The 25,037-nt window shown below is 41.2% G+C and overlaps 1 protein-coding gene across 2 annotated transcripts in view; it reads right to left on the bottom strand.

The window, feature by feature from the left end:
• Positions 1-25,037, bottom strand: part of LOC142142939 (protein unc-93 homolog A-like) — a 76,949-nt gene that overhangs the window by 20,293 nt on the left and 31,619 nt on the right. For both annotated transcript variants that reach the window (XM_075200699.1, XM_075200700.1), the window contains exon 3: positions 10,401-10,630. In XM_075200699.1, coding sequence (XP_075056800.1) covers positions 10,401-10,630 — 230 coding nt within the window. The remainder of the gene's footprint in view (positions 1-10,400; positions 10,631-25,037) is intronic.

The raw sequence follows: 25,037 nt of genomic DNA, 5'->3' as shown, positions 1-25,037 counted from the left end.
ACAGCTGACAAACTGTTCAAAAAACTAAGGGATGTCATTGAAAGATGGCTAATCCTGCTTGGACTCTCCTGAGGATATGTCATTTCTGATTACGACCCCAATATTGGTCAAGCATTACAGCGGGGTTGAATTCCATCACATTTCCTGTTTTGCACACACTATCAACTTGGTGTTACAGAACTTTTTAAAAATGAGATGCATGAGATGCTGTTTGTGTCCAGAAACATTTAGGGTAAATTTCTGGTTTCTGCAACAGCATGTAGGAGAATGCAGCAGCTGCAAGAAGACTAGCATTTGAGGGAAATATACTTTAGTCCAGCGAAGTAGTTACCTGTGAAGAAAGTGCAGATACGGTTAGCTTGGGTCAAGTGATTGCCTTAATAATACATTTTATAAAGGTGCTACAGAAAATTATAGTGTGCAATAAAACAAAGAAAATGTGCTAACTATATTTTAATTGTAGATTAAATACTTAATTTTCTTTGCAAGGATCCCAGACCTATCAACATCTTGTTGCTATGTCTTCTCCTTCAGTTTCTCAGGCAACTGCTTGCTGTAAAAGAAATTGCTTTCCCAAGACACCCAGTGGTGATGCAGATGAGTCCGCTCAACATTTTGATATTTGCTGTGCTGTAAGAATTGCCCAAAAATCGTGACAGCTCTGCCCTAAAATCAACTAGTCATTCCCTTTGGAAGGCCATTATCGGCAATTACATCATACTACACACACTTCTATGATGGTGGGATGAATTAGTATTGTTTGAGGAAGATTATCACTAAACCCTGCCACCTCTCCAGTTTCGCAGTGAGCTATGGTACAATAAAATGTAACTGCAGATTTAGACCAAGACTGTCAGCCCTATTATTTCTATTTCAGCAATTACAATTAGCAATGGAGCTCTTCTCTTTGGGTGTTACCTATATAACGCAGCACAATTTGTCTGCAAATTCTACAGACAAGCCTGCTTGTCTTCCTCTTCATCATTGACTGTTAGCAATTGAGCACTCTTCTTTGGGTGTATATTACACCCAAACATTATTAGTGAAAATTAGGAAAAATACAGTTTAATCCCTGATAGGCCCTCCACCATCCTTTGCATGTTAATAGTAGGATTGGTTGGAGTTATGGTCAAGGTCACACATTTTTTTGACAAATCCTTCAAACCAGCCCAGATGTCAAACTGTTGTGGTCTGCCACCCGCGTCATCCCTGCTTGTGTTTTGAAAGTGCTTATTGGTGCCAGAACCTCACATGCCAGAACTGCTTCCACTGGTGCCACACTGCTGCAGGACTTACACAATCAACCACATCCTCATCGTCGGATACCCAAATCTCCACCACATCCTCTTCTAAAGACAAAGTGTCATCCTCACTTGGTGTATCACCGGCTACACTCGGGCTGTTCAGGCACACATCAGCAGAACTGCTGAAAGGGCCCTTCTTTATGGGTACACTAACAGAATGCTCACGATTAGACATCCCACTGTTGGATGGACTCTCCACAGGGATTGGTGTCATATCTGATTCAGAGCAAACATTATCCTCTAATGCCTTACTGTTATCTTGCAGCTCGGCTTTGACGCGTAACAGTAGTTGTGCACCACTTGTAGGCTCGGTAACATTTTTGGATCTGCCACTAATAGCCAAAGGTGAAGGCCTCATTCTCTCTTTGCCACTGCGTGTGTAGAATGGCATGTTGGCAATTTTTTTTTTATCGACACTTAACTTTTGCTCAGTAACACTTCTTTTTCACTTCAACACAGTAATTGTTTTTTGGGTTTTGGTTTTTTGGACTGATTTTGAAATACTGTGTAGTTTGACATTGCCTTGCCCAGATGATGTACTGGTAACACTAACATCAGGACTGGTGACAGAACCTGGTTGCTCATTCTGATCATATGTGGACTGCTTTGAATCCATTCTGAGCGCAAAGCACTTATAGTGGTAAAAATTATTTGGTAAGATACTGCTGACAAATATGACTTTTGACAGCCAGAAATATTTATGCACAATTATGGGGGACACCCCAAAAGCACTCAGGAGTGCTAAAAATTATTTGGTAGATACTGCTGACAGATATGACTTTTGACAGCCAGAAATATTTATGCACAATTATGGGGGACACCTCAAAATCACTGAGGAGTGCTAAAAATTAGATGGTAGATACTGCTGACAGATTGTTACAAGCCGCGGCGCTGCCCAGCCGCCGCGACTCCCCTACCTCTGTCCCGGCCGTCGCTATGACGACCGGGACATCACCCCCGGGGGCTCGGCTCGGCCGTTGCCTAGGCAACGGTCGGGAAGCTGTGTGTTAGAGCGCCGCGTCCCAGCAAGGGGAACTGCTGGGCGCGTGCGCACATAGATAGCCTGTGGGCTAATTAAATATGGGCAGTATTCTGACAGAGCTAGGCTCTGATTGGTTGGGGTTAGTATTTAAGGCAATGAGGTCTGCTACCTCATTGCCGGTTATAGCTTCTGTGCTCCAGTCTGCTGACCTGCTTGTTCCTGCTCTAGTCTTCTAAGACCACTTCTGATTTACCGTGTATGACCTTTGGCTTTGAACTGACTACGCTTGTGTATCCTGTGACCCTGATCCCTGGCCTGTTTACCGTTTCTGCTATCCGCCTGTGACCTCTGACTTCAGCTTGTTTACTGATACCGCTGTCTGCTGCCGGCCCTTGACCTCTGCATGGACCTGACTCCGCTTGCCTGGGTTCTCCCCAGCCGGTACACACTTTACGATCCTCTGTCAGTCTGCAGCCCAGTCTGTCCCCTCCATCAGGGGCTCCAGTGAACACCTGACTGGCAGAGTAGATTCCGGGTTGTGTTGTGCCAGCTGGAGGGGTTCCTAACACAGATATGACTTTTGACAGCCAGAAATATTTATGCACAATTATGGGGGACACCCCAAAAGCACTGAGGAGTGCTAAAAATTAATTGGTAGATACTGCTGACAGATATGACTTTTGACAGCCAGAAATATGTATGCACAATTATGGGAGACACCTCAAAAGCACTGAGGAGTGCTAAAAATTAGTTGGTAGATACTGCTGACAGATATGACTTTTGACAGCCAGAAATATTTATGCACAATTATGGAGGACACCCAAAGCACTGAGGAGTGCTAAAAATTAGTTGGTAGATACTGCTGACAGATATGACTTTTAAAAGCCAGAAATATTTATGCACAATTATGGGGGACACCCTAAAAGCACTGGGGAGTGCCAAATATTAACAAAAAATAATAAACCTCTATCCTCCTCTCTTCTCTAGCGATTTTTGTTAGAGCAATTGCAAGAAGAATATTGGATTCTCTGTCCCTGCTCTAATCAGCCTGTGACTACACCATGCTCTCTTCCTCTGTCAAATGGCGATGGATTGCTGTGGAGGGGTGTATTTATAATGTTGAAGTAGCGCGAGAACCGAGCCCCGAGATCCGACGACGTCACGATGACGTTTGGCCTCGATTTGGATTCGGAACGGGCGGAAGAGTACCAAGCTACTCAGCTCGGTACTCGGATACCCAAAGTTCGGATGGGTTCGGTTCTCGGGGAACCGGACCCGCCCATCTCTAATACCAACAGGAAGTAGTTTGCGTTCTACTTGTGTTCCAGGAACCAGGGGACGGAGGAGGATGCACCGAGTGAATATCCATCCTTCAGAGGAGCTCCACTCATGGGCAAAACACCCAAAAACAACCAGAAGGACCAAGTACAAAGCATACTTAGGTAAAGAATAGGGTAAGAACTCCTACTTCATTTTCATTGCTGAGTGCCTAGCGCCATATAAGAATACATCAAAGAAGCATAAACATGTTTTTAGTGTGTGACATTTGGATATATTTAATATGTGTGCATAGATTTATCACTACTGATATAGTGTCCCGTGCGCGTATTATTTGAGATCAACCTCATCTATAGCTCCATTTCTCAAAGAAATTAAAATCTATAGCCATCTCTCTGACTTCCAAATTAACCCCCAAAAAACTGAGATACTTGACTTTTACCTCACTTAGTCAATCAGGGATGATCTAATTCAGAGGTTCCCTTTTAATTGGCACCAAAAGAAATTCAAATATTTGGTCATCTGCATTACTAAACAGTATAGCCAACTATTTCAGGCTAACTATCCCCAACTCTTATCCCAAGTCAAGTCTGATCTTGATAACTGGAATCCTCGATTTATCTTGTGGATAAGATATATAAACTCAGTCAAGATTAATGTTTTGGCCAGATTACTCAAATAAAGTATTTTTATTCAGATTTTTTTAGTTACAACATACAAGTAACATATTTTGGGTGCCCAGATTTCTATGTCTCTTTTAAGCCCTCCCGATTTGCATCCTATTCTATGGGCCCAATTCACTAAAATGAATGTATTGTGCATTTTTTTAAAAACGCACATACATCGAGCATACACATGTCTGCATTTAGCAATGAGCGGATGAACGGTCCAGGTTCAGGTCAGCTAGGAACTAAGTACAAAATCAATATCCAAAGAATTTTTAGGGAAGCATGAGGTCAAAAGCCAAGAGGTAGCTGCAGTACAGAAATCAAAATCCAAGAGAGAGGTAATAATTAAGCAGAGTCAGGAATAAAGAGATATCGGATGCTGGGAACAGGGAGAAGGTAACAGGTACTGAAACAGGAATGTGTGCTGCAGCAAGGTGACACCTAATACTCTGGCACCCAAATGTTTAAATAGAGTAGCTAATTGGGACTCTCCAGCGGCCGGTGACGTCACAGACCACTACTGAGCTCAAGATCATGTACCATTGCTTGGCAATGGGATGCGCATGCGGCAAAGCATAGGAAAGGAGGGCTGGTGGGAAGGCAGAGCAACAAGACTTGTCTAGGTCAGGAAGGGACTGTCACCTGTGTGGCAGTGAGGAAGCAGGGATGGCCCTGACACACCTGTAATATAGTCATTAATGACAAAACATTTTATTTTTCAAAATGTCTGTTTTTAACCATAAATTACATTTATTAGGGATAATAGTGTCTACTGTACATAGAATGCATTTTTACAGTTGCTTCTGATTTGCAAATACATGTTCTAGCTTGCATACACGACCTTCATCAACAGTAATTGGCACTTACACTAGCACTGTAGCTAGTGCAAGTGATACAACAGAAAAACATTTAGCTTTGAGATACCCAAAGCTTAAAATCAACGCTGCTGCGTGCGCTCAAGCTTGTCATGCCCTTACTGTACATTGAATGCGTGCATACGCCCAGTCCCTTCCCGGTCCGATCCTGAAATTGTAGGCTGTAGTAAAACTCTGTTGCGCTCTAAGATGGATTTGACGTTAATGATTTCACAGGCGTATGGTCCGGTTAATTAGTACAGGGATTGTGATATTTCTCAAAGTACATCACATATCAACATTTGAGTGCCCTATGTGTTTACATTTTTTCTGCAAAATTCTTGTTGAGAAATTCGGTTTGGGAGGTGGATAACTGGGGTAGGCCACCCGATTGTTAATATTGATTGATGGCTAAGTGAAGTTTCTGGGAGTTTTGCTCTGAGTTTGTCATAAACATGATCTAAACTCCTCTGCAATTTTAACTGGATCATATAATAAGTGATCTTTTATAGAATTAATAGAATTGACCTCATATTGTGAGCATCTAGCTTTTATTTTTCAAGCTTTATAGTCCACTTTATCATAGAAATTCTGCTGAAGCTATTTTAAAGTCTTCATTGCTTTTTCAACAAGAAAAGCATTGAGCTGACCTTTTAAACGTGTTTAGTTTGCAGAATCTATATCTATAACTCCAAAGCAGCTAATTTCTATTTAGATGCCTACTTTTATGATGCAGTTAAGCTAAGTTTCTCATAAATAGTGACCTTATGAGCCTCCCAAATTGTTACAAGGGGTTTTTCTGTTCAACACATTATGCTAAAAACATTTTGTATAGCCTGCCTGATTCCTCCATCTTATCTGTAATTTAGGAGTATGAATTTGTCTAAGTGCCAATTAAATTGGAGAGGAGGTGTTCAGGTGAGGTTTAGCTGCATAGATGTGGCTGCATGGACTGTCCAGGATGAGAGCGATGTAGGTCCTGGTGAGTATATTTTATGTGGATGAATCAGAGTAACAGCCGCACAAGTTTTCTCTAATTTCTGTACAAAATTTCTTCTCCTTTTGCTATTATATTTTCATCTAATATTCTTTTTTATTTGGGAGGTGGCATCATTTTGACATATAAATATCACAATTTACGAGACAAGAAAATAGAATCTTTCATAATGATGCATTATGAGGGTAACTAAAATTTCATCTCCTGATCAACTACATCTGGAAATGGCTAATTTTAACTTTGACCTCCAAACTGTCTGTTCTGCTTCCAGTTTGGAATACTCACACAATAAAGTCATATGTTAGAGTAATGTTTTGAAGTCTTGGATTCGATCTGTGATATAATGGTTTATAGCTGGGGTGAAGTCCTCTTCTAGGGTTAGTATTGGGATTGGAAGACCACTAGAGTTTGCAAAATCTTGAGGGTCCTTTATTGTGAAAAGTCAGGTTGCAACAATGTCTTACTTGTGGCCAATATCTCTGATTCTTTCAGGCTATTAGCCACTTCATTATCTGTTGGACATTTCTAAAAGCCTATGGAACTTTAATTATGCCATTTGGTTGTGACAGTTCTTGTCCAACCTGCACTGTTACTACTAAGGCCTTTGCCTATATATTATTGGGAACATTTCCCGTTGCTACAGATTTTGGGATGTGTATGACCTACCAATATTAGTAATTTTTCTTTGCCTGATTGGTATTTATCTGTATTTATGTATAGCATGTTTTGTGGGGCCAAAACAAACCAAGCACTTTAGCCACCAAGAACATTTAAAATATCAGAACCAAATATTTTACAGGTTGTTGGGAAAAACCACAAACATTAATCTACCTACGCCTTTTGGCAGGTACATCAGAGGTTCAGATGACACTCTCTCCTCTTCTTCTCCCCCCCTAATGCGAGCACCTCTCCTTGGCGGAGTACTTTGCACTGAGCGTCCTGGCGTACTTATCAAACTGGTTTCAGTAGAGGTCACTGGCAAAAGTAACCGTACCGTTATGTCCTGGTGAATTTAGGCAGCCATACGATTCACGTTGGCATTGACCTCCTTTACTGTGGAGTGTAAGGCCTCCACAGCACCAGTCATTTGAATCATGCTGACATTGGATCGCCCTATAGCTGCAGCTATGCAATTTAATGCAGAAGAAATTAGGCTAGTAGTGCAGTAGGAACGCCTCAAATGTCCAACAATATGAGACATATGTTTGGTTTGAGTGTCCATTAACTTAGACTGCAAAGCCTTTAAATTGGCGATGGATTGGACCATTTCTCGCCCTGTATGCAGCTGAGGAGGTGCAGGTTTTTGCTCTTGTGTCTGTACTGCAGGGCCAGTTACTTGTTCCTGGTGCCTAGACACGGGGACATCTACCACCTGTAAAGTGATGACTGTGTCTTCCTGTGTGTGTCGTCAGGAGGTGACATCTGCACTGACTGGCGCTGGCCTTGCAGAGATGATGAGGTTCCTGTGGAGAAAAGACCAAAGTAAGTTTATAGAAAATCACATACTTGTCATTTTAATTTTGGACACTGCAGGCAAACACATAACATTGTTTAACTACAGACTCTTTTTTAAAACTCAACTTTCCTGACTAGTTGGCATATAGGTCCTGCTTAAGGATGACACTAATCTTTTAAGGTAGTAAAAGCTCATGTATCCTATGTGCTAGGGTGAGGCCACAGTGAAACCGAATTAATTTGTTACCCAAACAAGAGGGTGTAGGCTGAAAAATGTTGCAAGAGGGTGGAGTGAGGTAAACTATTACTCTTTTGGCCCAACCTCTGTGTAGTACTTCCAGCTGAATTCTACAAACGTATATCAACCAAGGTATTTCACATTTCCACAAACATTTCCACATAACAAATGCTTGAAAACAATGTCTTTGCTCAAAATCGGCAACACTCGCCAGCTTGCTCTTCAGAGGCAGAATGCCTGACAGAAGGTGGAGGAGTCGATTTTGGACTCTCTTAAAGGCGAATCTGAATGTTTGAATAATACCAAAACTGTATTAACAGTGGAAAACATTTACTCATGTATGCAGTGTACTTTGAAAAAGTGAATTTATTTTTAAACAACAAACCCTTTTTTAAATGAATGCTTCATTGCAAAACACTTATAGTAAAAATATGCAAACAACTCACCACTTCCTTGACCAAAAGAGGGTGCATCCATGTCCTGGACATTTACACCTTCCACAATTTCATGGGGCAGTATCTCACGCAACTCCTCCTCATAGCTGGTATACTCCACATGAAGTGGTGGGCCACCACCTGTGCCTCTTGCTGCCCTCCTCTCCTGAGCCATTTTTTCTTTAAGGCATCTCTTGATATCTTAAAATCTTTTACGGCAGTGAGACACTGACTGCTTTAAAGGTCCTACCGCATTCACGGCCTTACATATCTTAGACCACAATTGGTGTCGCCACCGTAGCGGAGTACGGGCTGTAAGGTTCCCGAAAATAAACTTGTAACAGGGAACAATATTATCAACCAACACACAATTCTCATAGTGAGAAAATCTGAGATTCCTCCCCTGTCCTGTCTCCTCTAACCCTTCCTGACCTTCCTCTGTCCCCTCTAGCTCCATCTCCCTCTCCTCACCCTTTGCCCCCCTACTATCTCTGGCCATAATCCCAACTAATGAACATCTGAACTACTGAACTACTGACAAACACAAAGGACAAACTATACTAACTAATGAAACACGCACAACACACTCACACACAAGTAATTGAGACAAAGGACTAGACAATTACCAAAAAAACAAGAGAGAAATTAAATCACAAAATAAAGCCACAACACTGAAAAAAAAACACAGGACTACTCACACTCCAAGCAGAAATCTCAGCACAACAACCCTCCAAAACACCTTATTTACAATACTACTACCTCCAAGCTCCTCTCTCTTTACTCCTCAAAACCATATCAAAGAAAATGTGGAAGCCCAGTAATTTATTTAGTGCTTGTAATGTCAAATCTCCTAACAGAGAAAATAGACAATAGTAAAACGGCATCAAAAAGGTGACTATTTCAAAAAATTCGCCACAGAACGAAGCAAAAACCGCCATGTTTCTATTAAAGCCACCAGCGGCTTGGAGGCTTCCATACCGCTGTTACATCGATGACTGATTCACATTGAACCTTAAAACCGTCCAATAGTAAATCCGTCTGTTTGACCTGCAAAACCGCCGGAAATACGCAGCGATACATGATGGTTCAAACCGCCACCGCTTAGTAAATCTAGCCCTAGGTCTTCATTGTCAATGGTTTAAGAATGGCACCAGTGTTTCTGATGACCAAGTTAGGTAGTAGTGGATACTGGAGAGATCACAGAATTGGAGCATATGACTTTGAGGCCAGGATACTTAGCAGTGTCAAAAGGAGCCTCTTCTCCATTGGTCCTGTTCAGACACCATAAACAGATACAATGAGCACCTAGTTCAGTTTTGCTGCAGCAAAGTAATGTGGTGGGTTAACCCTGGATGGATCACTGTGCCGGACATGGAGCCTGGTGGATATGAGTTGTAGGGGAGAGCTGATGTCACAGCCTCTTGGAGCTTGTGAACTGATTATTGTGAATGGCAGTGGGTGCGATCAGGAGCTTAATCATAACGTGTCTGTCTCCATTAACCATCAGTCCATGCCCCAGCTTTATTTCCTTATTTAATCAAAAATACAAGTAATTCCAGTAACGTTTCACATTTTTGTACTTATTGAGAAACAATATGTAGGCAGTTCAAGCATCTCTAGTGAGGAATATAACAAGAACCCTTATGATGTCAAAATCATAACTGTTTCGGTATAATATTTTTTATATATATATTTTTGAATAAAAATATATTTTCATTTTATGGTTTCCAGATCCTTTAAATCAATTAAATGCAATTATTTTCTGGACTCCAATATGGGACTGAACTATAATGAAGACCCACATAAATCTATATAGGCTGACTAGATGCAATAAAAAAAATTATGTTTGCAAATCTTGAATAATGTAGTGTTAGCTGCTATATAATCAGCTAAAATTGGTTATATTGGTATGGTTTAGAAATACATTTTAGGCACATATTAGCGTATACACGTGTATACGATTTTAACTGAATTAAGCAATATTAAGTGCAAAGACGAATGTGTTCTGTAGATAATTGCAAGAAATGCGAAACTTTACATTTTGGTTGTGATCTTAATTGTTAATTAAAATATAAATCAATACCACATATTTGTATCGTGCTATTTACAGATTTACCCTGGTAAGGATAACAACAGTATTATTTTTATAATGAAAGTCTATTTAAATTGTGCATTAAATTAACATTTTACCTGCATCTGGAGTTTGTCCAAATATTAAAGATGATATCAAATTCCCCCACACACCGGATGATTGGAATATTAGAAAGAAAAGTCCAAAATATTGATTGACAATATCTTTTCCCACCTTCCCTACTTTTTCAGCATATCGATTTCCACTCTCTGTCAAATATGTACATTTTGCAGCCCACAATGGTGCACCTCCAAATCCCAAAATCACAGACGTTGGAATTAGAGTGTACCTAAAAGATATAAGTTTATCGAGATTTAACTTCCTTCATTTGCTAAAACAAGCCGTACCAACTTCAAGCTTCAAATGTTTACTAAAAGAGCCCTGTTTTACTTTACTTACACATATGTATTAAAATCACTTAAGAAATAATGTAAGGATAAAACCCTAAGTAATTGTCAGGAGCCCCCATCTCCATGACGACCGGGATGTCATTTCCTGTTACTCGGGCCCGACCACTGTCAAGGCAACGGACGCCGAGTTTATTAAGCGGTGCGCTCCGGCAAGTGCTGCAGCTGGGCGCATGCGATAATGTTCTAGCCTGCGGGCTAATTAATTAGTTTAGGCATCATTAATTAGACCAAGCCTGATAATCATTACAGAGCTGAGCCCTGATTGGCCAATGTCAGTATATAAGGCAGGGAGGGCTTAGCCTCCCTGCCGGTAATAGCGTCTAGTTACCTGCTGTTGCTGACCTGCTCTGGATACTTTGATTACTGATCACCCATTGTGACCCATGCCTGTTTCTTGGACTCTGCTTGCTTGCCTGTGACCCTGACCCTTTGGCCTGTATCTGTATTTTGGATTCTGCTGTTCTGCTTGTGACATTGACCTTTGGCGTGTTCCCTGACTACTCTTCTTGCAAGTGACCCCTGACCTTGGCTATCGTCTGACCATCCTTTACCATCTCTACTGTCTCCTGGTCTGCGGCTGTGGTTTAGTATAATGAACCTACACTACTTGGAGTTAAGTCCTGGGGCATCCGAGTACCTGTGAGCGCGTCTAGCTCTACGGGAAAGGCGGCTGCTATAGTCGAAGACCTCCGCCAGCCTTTTCTGCAGGTTCGTTATCTGACCATTAGCAGCCTAACAGTAATATTTTAAGGGCTTTTAGAATATAGACCTTTATCCTATGTTAGCAATGAGTATATGGGAAATAGAAAGATTTCAGTTTAGTGTATAGCCATGAGTTTCATTAAGTAGATGTTTGTTTACTAAGTGCTTTACCAAAGGTGAGCAATATGGACCTTGTTATTTGTATGTTATGTATTCCTGTTATTCTTCTCTTCAGAATGTGTCTTTGAGTTTTATGTGCAAGCTGAAATTTAATTATTTACTATGTAAAGGTATAGAATTCTTGCACTTTTGCTTGGAGGAAGTTAGGTTAAACAGTATGGTGTATCAGATTATCAGAATGTTATTTAATTCTTTAATTTATATATACTTTGCTTATAATAAAAAAAAACCCTGATCATTCAAAATTTTTATCATTCTCTTTTGTTTAATTTCTACAATAAATATGGAATTGGGGATTCCCTGTTTATTGAGAGGGAATGCAGTGATCAGGTCTGGGAGTGTGCCAGGGGTAGATTTTTAACTTAGAGTGGCCCTGGAAATAAATGTGAAAGTGTTCCCATGTTGTAGTGATGCCAAATTATTGGTAGGTGACGTTAATTTGCTATGAGGTAAGGACAGCATGAAAAGTCATGGTCTTGGTCATTAGACAGTGCTAGGCCACACCTTTTCCCTTTCCCTTCAAACACACCAGCAATGCTGCAGTAAGGTGCACACAGCTCCTTCCACCAGCAAAGTTTTGAGAAGTTGGACATAACTCCTGACTGTTTCAGCAAAATCAGGACTGTGGTGCCAGATTAGCAGACTGTTCTACTTTCTTCTATTAGTTTTTGCAGCTTTTACTGCCTGTTGCTGCTGTCTCTAAAGCTTATTTACTGCTTACCTTTATCCTGGAATCTTGGGGTCCTGTTCGTAAAATAGATAGGTACTATTGACCTCATGGAAATCCAAGCAATGAGTGAACACTATAGGACTCCCACCCAGGACTGCCGAGAAGAAATTATTTTTCCCCGGTACAACTTCTTGGGGCCCCATCCACAGCCAGCGAGAGGGACATGTACACATCGGGTCAGTGGTTCCTCCCAATACACAGGCCTACCTCTTGCCTGGCACTTTGTACCTGCTCCCCAAACCCTCTCTCGGTGTCCCTACTCCCTCCTCTCAAGCAGGCCAACATTAAACTAATAGCACCTACATTTAATAAATAAATCTCCTTCCCCCTAAACTAGTGACATATTTAAATTAATAGCATTCACAGTTATCATAAAGACCTATTTCCACCAACCATTTCTGACATTAAATCAATAGTGCTTATATATAATAATAAAGGCTCCTCCCCCCAATATTTAAATTTAATAAGGAGAACTATTTTCCCCCAACCAGCCATTATATCAAGTTAATAGCCCAGATGAGGCCCAACATTAAATTATTAACCCCACATTACACAAATGACACCTACAATATTTTAATAGCCTGAACTAGACTCACATTACATTAATAGCTCCCCATTTTAAAAAAATACCCATATTACATTAATAATTTTACCAATTCCCACATGACATTAATATCCCCAACAAACCTTGAAAATAATCGGAAGTAGACTTTTCTGTCTGCATTCCATGCATTTTGTGCAACAGGCCCTCATGTGCAGAGAGGAAGGAGATAGTGGACTGATTCATCTTAGAACTCAATGTGAACGCAATTTGCGTTTTTTAAAATCGGACCTAAATTACACGCACGTATACTCACATTCAAGTTCAAGCAGATCTCAAGAAATGTACACTCTGGCTATACTTACTTACACCTGAAGATGAGTCAGGCCTTATATGTTCTCTGTGTTTGCATGAGGTTCCTCTGGGTGCTCCAGTTTCCTCCTACACTCTGAAGACATACTGATTGGTGTCTAATGTTAATTGGTATCTGATAAAATTCACCCTAGTGTGTGAGATATAAAGATATAAACAAATATTTGTGCTGTCTAGTTAAAGATGTAGGAGTGCTGCCAATAGGGATAGAATGGAGAGGAAACTCCCAAGTCCTTAGAAAAGCTAAAGGAAATATCAAGAATGATTCGCAAGGCGCACTGTGTAAAGCTGTGTAGCGGTGAAAGTAATGTGCATGTAATTAGGAATGTATACACTACAGATAACAGGAAAGCTATCTTATCTAATAACATACAGTTTATAGTATTAATATTAAAAACAGTTTTAACATTAGCAACCTTAAGAGTAACTGAAATAGCGAGAATGTTAACAGGTGAGATTTGTGTGTAAAGAACAGATAAGTAATTAGAGATCCCTTTATTTCATCCAACATAAAAATGTACCAGTAAATAATGTTCCTATTATTAGGAGGTAGTAACCTCATATGAAAATCAGTGTATAATCCCATATATAATCATATTGATCTGTTGGTACAGTGTTTCCTTTTAAAAGGTGAATGAAGGAAAAATAAATCTTATAGTATTATTATAGTACTCTCCAAGATGGGTGACACTGTGTCATGTTTGTCTGTTTTTCTTGATAAAATTTGGGACTCTTGGGTTGAAGGAGTGTGACTGAAACTTGGAGCCTTGATAAAACCTCTGTTCATCTGGAATGCACTGAGTAGCACTAACAGGAAGGGAGTTTAGGACCGGAGTCTGCGCCAGAGTACAGAACTAGAATCTTCCATATCAACACTCTGGAACTGTTCTGTAAGGAGGCACTATTAAGAACTCAGAATGCGCACACATGGAAACTCAGAACAGAATCAACTGGAACTGAAGACAGGAACTCAGAACTGTGACTAGGAATAGAAGACTCAGGACTGTGAGACAGCCACAGGCCTGGATCCCACACACAGATACACAGAACTGGAAATGAGCTGTAGAGACTTAGAACCAGCCCCAGCTACAGGATTGGTGATATTTGGCAAAAACTCTAAGCACTGCAGAATAAATACTAGACGATGCAAAGTTCTTGCTGAGGTATGAGCACTCTTGAGGACTGCAGAACTATTGCAGGAAGATGAGCAGTTTGGAAAATGCAGGATGTTTTGCAGAAAATGTGCACTTTGGAAATGCAGGGTAGAGAGATGGTCACTAGGTAATGCAGAGTACTTGCAATAAGATGATTGCTTAGAAGTGCAGGGTAATTAGGAACAGTGCTTGAAATAATTGGAATCGGGTGCCAAGAACTATCATCAGGAGAGAAAGTGTGTTGTTCTGGCAATGAGCAGATCTCAGCAGCAAGTTTAAATAGGGTGTTCCTAATAGCTATTGGTTGCACAGATCATGTGGTCACAGCTACTGAATCTAGTTGGTCTGGAATGATCACCTGAATGAATCTAATATGGCTGTGCCCATGCAGCAGGACAAACAGCATGTGTAATGTTTACTAATGAAGATGTGGCGGTCAGGAACACTGCAAGCGACCAGGAGGGACCCAGATAGCCATGATATGACAACAGTGGACATGTTAATTGCGACTAAGACCTGATGTGTGACCCACTGACATATGCACACAAGTGCTGGGCATATAGTTGTGGAAATTAAAGTTTACACTCACCCATCTTCTTTTCTATTTCAGTAGTCCTACAAATTAACCTCCTTATTCCCAAATGTCAAGTGGGGGGTGGCACCATATTCCAGGAGTTACTCAAGTCCAGTGTAGAATGCTACACAGGTCTCCTTAGCGTGTTGGTCAGGTATCCGTCAAGCTATCTCACTTTGGCTCCTTGTCCTGTACCCTTTACCCCGCAACATATAGTTAAGCGGAGGGAAGGGTTGTAGTCGTAATGTGCAGAAGCTGCTTAAGGGTGGTGTAGTGCCCGTTATGAGATCGAGCTTCTTCAGGGATAAACAATGCAGATGTGTGTAGTAGCCAACAGGCTGTATATGGTGGAGGGAACTAAGTCAATCAACATAATTGCCTTGTTAACTTTGACTACATGCTGCAGATGGTGTATTAAACTTAGTAACTGTTTCGCTGAATGCTGGAATGTTTGGTCATATTTAAAAAATATATAGGTATTATTTCCTTCCTGGGAAGTAGAGCAACAAGTAAACACTCTACCGCCCCTAGCCAGACCCCACATAACATTAAACCCCCAGTCCTCACACAACACTGTCTTCAGCCAGTACTGTACTGAGGGAAGGGGGGGGTGCTGTTTGCTATAAGCAAATGATTAAGAAAACACTTTGAAACAAATCATCTATGAGACACAGGACTATTCTATTTAAAGACTTACTAAACAATGTTGGGTTGAATTGGGATAAAATAAAATACAGACTGTTACTTACCTGATCAGGTAGGTGCCCTGAGTCCTCTAATGGTCTTTGGTTGAAGCTCCACTCTGCTTCAGTGGGCCTTCTTCTGCGTTGTCAAAGATTCTTTCCTGCAAGTTTCTCATTCAAAAGAATGAAAAGTTCAGGGGAGCCTTGACAGCCTTGATGCTAGTGGGCACAGGCACAGGAAAGTGTATTTCCTGCTCAGGACCTTTAGGCACATTGAAGCACCAGCAAAATTGCCAGAAACTAACATTGAGTATTTCATTTTCTCTTGCTTATTTAGCAGCAAGAAAGCATATAGGGGATTTTATGTAAACTGATGTGAAGGTAAAATGTGCTGAAATGTATAGCAGCCACGTTATCAATGTTTTTCTAGCACAGTTTAGGAAATGGAAAGACATATTTAATTGGTGAATAGGAATTACTGCAGTCTTTGCACATTCATGTGAACAGTGCACTTATTTAGAATTATAGTGAGATAGACTAGAAGAATTTTCCTGAATTATCCCATTATATTATAGATGTACTAATGTTTTAGTGAGTGACTGATTACTGCATGCTATTGGGCAGAGTTTGCACTCCAAAGGACCCGTGCTGATATCAGTTATGTGACCTTGGCATCAGGTTATGCCACTACACCACATGACAATAGCATTCAAAATAACAGTTGAATTCGACAGAAATTAGGCACACAGAGAACATGGTAAGAAAGATTTTGTCCCTGGTTTCACTTTTAAGACATATTGGACCTCTTCAGCTGTGGAATTAATATAATGTGTAATGTTCACCATATCTCATTGGATGATGAATGGGACAGGGGAACTCTGCTTTGTGATTAGTTAGTTTTGTACTTTCTACATTCAGCGGGTTACCACACTAACTCTGTAAAATGAAAGTGCTCCGGTTTGTAATCCTCTTCCCAGTGTATTGGCTCCCACCGGAAACCAGATAAACTCTTAGACCAAGACTGTGACAGGATGGACCTCTTATGCTACCCTTTTATTTGTTGCTGGGGACCGGCTGGGCTTGCCTTGACATCGTCCCCTTTCTTTATCCCAAATGAGCCCCTTCAATCACAGTAGAGGGAGCTTCAGCTGCCACCACTTGGCTCCTACGCCAGCACCTAGAACCACCTCCTTCTGGGTAACTCTCACTGCTAGTGTACTGTCAAAGTCGTATAATTGGAGGAAAGAAAGTATATTGATTAATATTGTTTAACCGTGCGATTGCGATCAGTACGCCACGTGTCATGGCACAATTGCACGATAAGTCACGCACGCATACACTCACACTTACATATTTACTTATATATACCTTTCATATTTATAACGGTTCCACTCCACAGTCGTTTATGAGCAGATGTTATTTGGTTTATAGTTATATATTATAAGGTTATATGTACACTTTAGTGATATTTAAAGTTCAGGTCACGGGAAGTATGTCATGTTTGGTATCATTCTAATCCCCTATTTATCCGCAGTTTTCCTATTAATTCGCCGAAAGGATCGCTCATTGCGTGTGTGAGTTATCGATGATAGGGAATAAATGATTAAAATGATATTGTCTGTGTAATGCTAATAGACTAGTTTTAACCAGTTCTTGGCAGGAAAACGAAGTATGCATCATCTGGAGAGCTGACCCCCACCCTTGGAATGCTGATCCCCACCCATAGAGGGGGATGTTTGAACTGACCTATGGACTGCATTACACTGGACCTGAACCTATGGAAACTTGCCCAGTCATCTGTATTGTATTTACTGTAACACCAAATGTATATATACTGCTCCCTGGACTCAGCTAGTCAGTCACACTGACCACAGTCTTCAGGACTGAAGGACTGTAGCTGGATCCAGCAGAGCACAGCGTATGCATCATGTATCGGCTGTACTGTACTTATTTATTAGAACTTTAATACATTTGCTTTTGCTAAATAAATTGCTTGTGTTTTGGAACCACACAAATCGCCTAGACAATGCTTATTGGAAAACAATGAAATTACTTTAATAGTACCCACGTTGCTGGGCACCTGGGCTGGTACTCCTGACCTCTTCCTTTAGATCAGGGTTGCTCTGTATGGTTCCCCCTGGCCTCTCACAATGGCCAGAGCTGCAGGGTAGCGCAAAGAGCGTTGGTACCAAATGCTGGGTCCCAACCTCAGAACAGCTGTATAACAGATAAGATTGGTCTAATCTGTAACTCACAGGAATTACAGCCAGGATGAAGGCGTCAAAGTAGGATCTTGAAGCAATGATGTTTTATTAGCTCAAACAGTCCTAATAAGGAGATTTACAAGCCAGTTTGTAGTACTAGCGTTCTTTCCAGAAGTTTCAACTGGAATGATACATTACATGATCAAACAGTGCTCTTTTTAACAGATTTGGACACAAAGCCTCCTGCCCCTTTAACCAATCCAGACTGGTTCATGCAGCCTGCACGTGAATCAGCCTGGAGGGTGTTAACACCTTTTTATATTGTAGCTAGTGGCAGGGGGAGTGTACACTTACTTGACCCTTCCAGCACTGCAGGCCGGTTAACTACTGGCCTATACATTAAACATTTTCATTAATTAATTTAATATACACTTTTACACTCACGTTTAACCCATTCACTGCTGTGGCGATGGGTATTCCTTCCCCAGCCCCACGGCACACATTTAAATATACAATTTTATTTTAATAAATACATTTTTAGTCATAACATATGCCCTGGTATTTTAGCCCCTCAGGCACTGGGTATTAACCCTCCCAGCGCTATAATTCATTTCAAGATGGCCACCTCACATGTGCTGTGGCCAGACTCCCGGGGACCCGGCCATAAAGGCAATGAGAGGTCTTCACATATAGCAAGCAACCTTTCCTCTAGAAAACGATATTCTCACAAGTGCTCAGATGCTCCCAGGACTTATACTCAGAGTAGAAGAAGGATCTTAGAAACCAGATAGCATTGGGATATGGAAACTGGAAGTAGTAGTACACCAAGCAATGTACAAAAGATAACCCAGTGCAGCAAATTATTGAGGTCAGGCAGTGAGCAAAAATAACTGGAGACTAGCCAGAGGTCGAGGAGGGCAACTAACACAGAGGTCCAAAAACAAGCAACAGGTCTATGGTGGATATCAGACAGAATATCCAGGAACTAGCAAAACATCAAGCAATGGGTAATCAATAGAAGGTAAGATTTCAGCAACACAGCAGTCTTCACGAAATTGCAAGGTACAAACACTGTCATTAGCCTGGAGGCTAAGCCCTTCCTGCTATTTAAAGTACAGCAGACCAATCACTGGCTCCTAATGAGGCAAGCCCTCATCTCCACAGGTATAGGAGGAGCAGGTCAGATGCCAGAGCAGATGGAAGAAGTGTCCTGACTGCTTGTTAACCAGCTGGGCCTTAGCAGAGTGGCAGCCAATCAGAAAGCATCCAGCTGACTAACAACAGCCAGGGCGGGAAAATCATAGTGAGCCGTCGAGCATAGCACAGCAGCTCGTAACAGAACCCCCCTTGAGGAGGGGTTAATAAGCATCTACATCCAGGTTTATTCACAAACGGATTATAAAAAGCTCTAATCAGTCTTTCTGTATGAAGATTTCTCCACAGGTCTATAGCCTTTCCAATGCATTAAATAATTAATTCGACCTTGAGCGCATTTAAAATCCAAAATTCTCTCCACTATGAATTTTTGGTGTCCATCAACATTTACAGGAGGAGGATTGGCAGGGAGACTAGGCCCAATTATATTAGAAAAACACAACAGAAAAGACAACAGTGAAAAGTTTTGGGATTTTTTTAGTGATTTAGGAAGATCCAACCAAAAGGCAATAGGGTTCCACTTGCTTAAAGATCTTAAATGGACCAAAGTATCTGGGTCTAAATTTTCTCAATGGTTTCCTGGGTTTGATATTTCAGGTGGTCAACCAGACCATTTCACCCCTTTAAAAGGACTTGCCCTATGGTGTTGAGCCGAAAAAATATATGAGCCGAAGGAGGCGTGTAACAAGGATAAATGAACTTTTTTCCAAATTGATCTAAAACGTAGCTGATATTATGTACTTCAGGGAAATCAGTGGGCATAAGATGATCTAATGAATTATTAGAATGCTGATAAAACATGTTAAAGAATGGGCATGTAATAGAAGAAGAATGACAGCAGTTGTTGTAGCAAACTCTGCCCACGATAAATGTTCCACACAGTTATTGAGAAATCTAGAAGTATAACATCACAGGTACTGTTACAGAAACTGGTTGACTCTCTGTCTTGTCAATAGATTGAGGGTGATAGGCGTAGGATAGGCTTAAACTAATAATCAGTAGAGAGCAAAAATACTTCCAGAATTGAGCAACCAATTGAGATCATCTGTCTGAGACTATATCAAAATGAAATCCAAGGAGTCTGAAAACATGTTGAATGAAAAGAGAGGATAAATATTTAGCAGTGGGTAACTTGGTGAGATAAAGAAAATGAGCCATCTTGCTAAATCGATCAGCAATTACCAGGATAGTAATATGATCATCTACAATGGGCAATTCCACAATAATATCTATAGACACAGGAGTTGAATGTTTATTGAGCACTGTTAGAGCCTTGAGTTGACCAGATATAACATTCCTAGGAGTTTTATTTCTGGCACAGGTCTCACAAAACAGGAAAAAAAAAATTGACATCATGTTTGATGGCAACCAGACTGAATGAGATAACAATTTTCTGTGTTTTGAAAATACCAGGATGGCCTGAGATTTTGAAGGAATGAAGTTCATTAGTCACAGCTTTCCTTATACCTTCAGGAACAGACAAGAGTCGAAAGGAAACTTAATCAATTGAGTTGAGAGGTCTTTTGTGAAACCATCTAAAACTGAAGAAGCAGAAGTTATGCGTAAATCCTTAGTACTAGGATTGTGCCGAGGAATGTAACTTTGGGATAAGGCATCAGCTTTGAAATTTTTAGAGCCAGGTATAAAAGTAATAGCAGAATTGAACGTAGTGAAGAACAATGGCCAACGTGCCTGTCTGGAATTTAGCCTCTTGACTGAATCAACACATAACAGATTTTTGTGGTCTGTAAAAAGTGTAATGGTATGGTAGGCTACTTCTAGCCAATTAAATATATATATCAAACCAGGTAGACCTAACTTCTCCTTAATGTCTCAATATTTTATAGGTCATTTCACCTTTAAGTCTTAATTCTACCTAAGGCATCTAAGGAGAGGTGCACCCACACATATGGATCAATCAGTAAACAAGGAAAAAATTGAGAGAAAATGTGTATAGCGGGGCACTCAGAGGTCTAATCTAAATAAAACACGTTTTCCAACTTTATTGGTAAGAATTAAAATTGTGTTGGTGTTTTTACAAGAATTATCTTTAAAATAAAAATAACAAACAATATTAGCAAAATATTAAATAAAGGTATGGATTCAAGAAATGTGAATTGTGTTATAGACTGTTTAAATAGCAGTTATCAACTGCTATTGCACTACGCTGCTGTCAGCTCTTATTGAATTATGTAGTATATTCCTATGACTCAAACCACTAAATTTTCTGTCCGTATCTGTATAAACTGATAGTGTGGTATGAACTGCCCTAGTAGACAATTCAGAGGAATTATAAAAATTGTCCCTCTTTCTATAGAAGGAGAGATGACACTGAAGATAGCCTCCTCTGATAAGATTATCATATACGCCTTTATCTTATTGACCTGACTGCAATTTTTATAATTTCTCTGAATTGTCTACTAGGGCAGCTTAAACTACACTATCAGTTCATACAGATACGGACAGAAAAGATAGTGGTTGAATCCATTCCATTTTTTTAATATTTCGCTAATACTCTTTTTATTTTAAAGATAATTCTTGGAAAAATACCAAGAGTGCCATGCTATCAGAGCCGGATTTAGACCTCATAGGGCCCTAGGCAGGATACTGTTTTTGGGGCCCCTCCCTGCAACAATCCATAGCACTATATTTTTGCAGCCTACCATATACCCCTATAGTTACGTAGAAGTGAAAGCATGTGCCGCCGCATGCCTACCATATACCCCTATAGTTAAGTAGATATGAAAGTATGAAAGCTGCGCGGCGGCACGCCGCCAAAGGAGGAGAGGGCGTGGCTTGCATCTTTGGGGGCGTACCTAACATGTGAAAAGAGCAAGGCCACCCTGCTGCAGAAAAAGGCACCCCTAAATAATTACCAAGCAGTCCCGTTTTTTTAAGTAGTTGGGTCAAAACAACATAATAAATATTGAAGTCAGGGCAGAAATACTTACTTAAGTTGTTTGCAAAAATAATACGCATAAATCCAAGTATGTGCTCTTGTCACTTTTGTCCCTCTATCATCACACTGTGCCCCTTCATTGTCACTTTTGCCCCTTCACAATATCACATGTGCCCTTTCACCATCACCACCTCTGTGCCAATCACCATCACCACCACTGTGCCAATCACCATCACCACCTCTGTGCCCATTACCACCTCTGTGCCCTTCACCATCACCACTTCTGTGCCAATCACCATCACCACCTCTGTGCCTCTTCACCATCACCACCTCTGTGCCCTTCACCATCACCACCTCTGTGCCAATCACCATCACCAATTCTGTGCCCCTTCACCATCACCACCTCTGTGCCCTTCACCATCACCACCTCTGTGCCCATCACCACTTCTGTGCCAATCACCATCACCACTTCTGTGCCAATCACCATCTCTGTGCCCTTCACTATCACCACCTCTGTGCCCTTCACCATCACCACTTCTGTGCCAATCACCATCACCACTTCTGTGCCAATCACCATCACCACTTCTGTGCCCCTTCACCACCTCTGTGCCCATCACCATCACCACTTCTGTGCCCCTTCACCATCACCACTTCTGTGCCCCTTCACCATCACCACTTCTGTGCCCCTTCACCATCACCACTTCTGTCCCTTGTTTTACTTACCTTTCTATTGCGCGCTGCTGCTCCTCCTCCGTCAGTCCAGATGAAAAAAAAAGAGAAAGAGTCACGTGATCGCTCGTCGGGTCCCGGCAGCCTCTCCTCTCTCTATCACTGAGAGGAGAAGAGGCTGCCGGGACTCGATTCGCGGCACCCGACCCCCCCTCCTCCGATTCGCGGCACCCACCCCCTCCCCCGACTCGCGGCACCCCCCCCCCCGCATGAGTCGCGGGGGGGGGGGTGCCGCGAGTCGGGGGAGGGGCCGAATTTTTTTTATTTTTTTTTTAATTACTCCTGTCCCCCCCAGCTGTGCCCCCCCCAGAGCCGCTAGGCCCTAGGCAGGTGCCTAGGTTGCCTAGCGGTAAATCCGGCCCTGCATGCTATACACATTTTCTCTCTATTTTTTCCTTGTTAACTTCTAGCTAATGTCTCCAGTCCTCAAAGGCACATTTAAAAGAAAGAAGTTCTATGTTAACAATGTCATAATAGGATTCAGCCCATGAAAACTTGCAGGAAAAGAAGGCACAAGGATATAACCTTTTATCTACTGGATCCACTTGAAAGAGGATGGTCCCTGCACTGACATCAGTAGCATCTATTCAATGATAGAGGGTAATTCTGAATTGGGATAAAGGTGCATTAGAGCTGAGATGAATGCTTTTTTCAAAGCAGCAAATGCTTTCAAAGCTTAAGGAGTGTACAAGCTTTTCAGCACCCTTTTTAGTCAGTACAGTAATGAGTGCATTTTTGGGTAATTTGGAAGGTCTTATGAAGCCTTTACGAAAGTTATCCTGGATACATCCTTCCATGGCCTTATTTTCCAGACAAGACAAAGCATAACATTTCCTTTTTGGCAAGCTGGCTCCAGGAACAAATTCAGTACACAGTTGTAACTTATGCACGGGGACAGTATATCAGCTGACTCCTTAGAAACATGATAAATAAAGTCATGGAAGGGATGAGGAAGACATTGTGAAGCACGATGCAGCATTCATACACATAAGGACAAACAAAAATCTTCGGAAACTGTTTCCCAACAAATTATTTCACAAGAGGTCCAATCAATAGAAGGATTATGGAGATATAGCCACAGATGACAATGGAGGAAAGGAATTGTGGGAAAATCAAATATAGGGACAACCTTTAGAACAAGTTAAGTCTTTACCTATAGCCACCTGCCTTTTCCTTAGTGAGCGATATTTTCACAGATCAGAAAAAGGGTAATGAGTAGGAGATAAGTTTCCAGCAGCATACTAGTCTTCATGAAAATGCAGAGCACAAATGTTATCACTGGCAAAGAGGCAAAGCCCTCCTTGCTATTTAAAGTACAGCAGACCAATCATTGGCTCCTGAAGAGTCGAGTTCCCCAGCACCCCGATCAGGTAGGGATAGGAGGAACAGGTCACATGCTCGCCGAACCAGATGGAATAGCACCCTGGCTGCTTGCCAACCAGTAGGGCCTTAGCATAGCAACAACCAGTCATGCCTAGCAACAGCTGGGATGAAAAAAATCATAAAATCATAGCTATGGCTTATAAGACCCAGCATGCAGTATGTCTTCCTCCATGGCCATAAGGTTGATGTGGGTGAACAATGGGATAATGAGAGCTCAGTCCACTTGCCAAATGGGACTGAAAAGGAGTGGAAGCAGTTCTGCTGGCACCCCTTAACACGCTGAGCATTTCCACCCAATCAGACCATTCCTTGAGCTGCTGCTGCATTTCCTTTTCTCTCGAGCACTCAAGCTTTAGTACACAGCTTAAAATACTACTGGAGCTGACTGTACAATCTGCAATAGCAGTTGAGAAAAGCATTAAAGATTCACACTACAAATCCTAGCATTCAGTGTCTGAATCAAAGCATACTGCTAAATTACAGTTTTTATACATGATGGAAATTTGAGGGATATCCATATCTTATATAACCTATAGTGGATGCATTATATATACAATTAAATTAGTTATCTATTGACATTGAAATTTTTTGTCCCTTTCTTTTTTTCCCCCTTTACTTGTTACTAGAGTTGCTCAGGCTCGGTTCCCCGAGAACCGAACATACCCAAAGTTAGAGGTTCCGAGTACCGAGCCGGCTCGGTACTTTTGCATATTTTTGGAATTGAAAACGAGGCAAAACGTCATAGTTACGTCATCGGATCTCGTGAGTTTTGGATTCTATAAGTACTGCAATCCACGGTGATCTAACACCATTTCAAAGAGGGACACAGAAGGGGTAGCACAGTCTGTAGTGCAGTTGGCCAGCAACATAGTTAGAATAGAAAGAGGAGGGGGTAGCACTGTTCTTCAAAGTCTACAGTGACATTCAGGAGAGCACCATTGCTCCATTTCTAATTGACATTGCTGAAATAGAATTAATAG

This window comes from Mixophyes fleayi, chromosome 3 (genome assembly GCF_038048845.1).
Source record: "Mixophyes fleayi isolate aMixFle1 chromosome 3, aMixFle1.hap1, whole genome shotgun sequence".
NCBI lineage: Eukaryota > Metazoa > Chordata > Amphibia > Anura > Limnodynastidae > Mixophyes > Mixophyes fleayi.
Note: the sequence above shows the minus strand (reverse complement) of the source record. Positions and strands in the feature narration are given on the sequence as shown.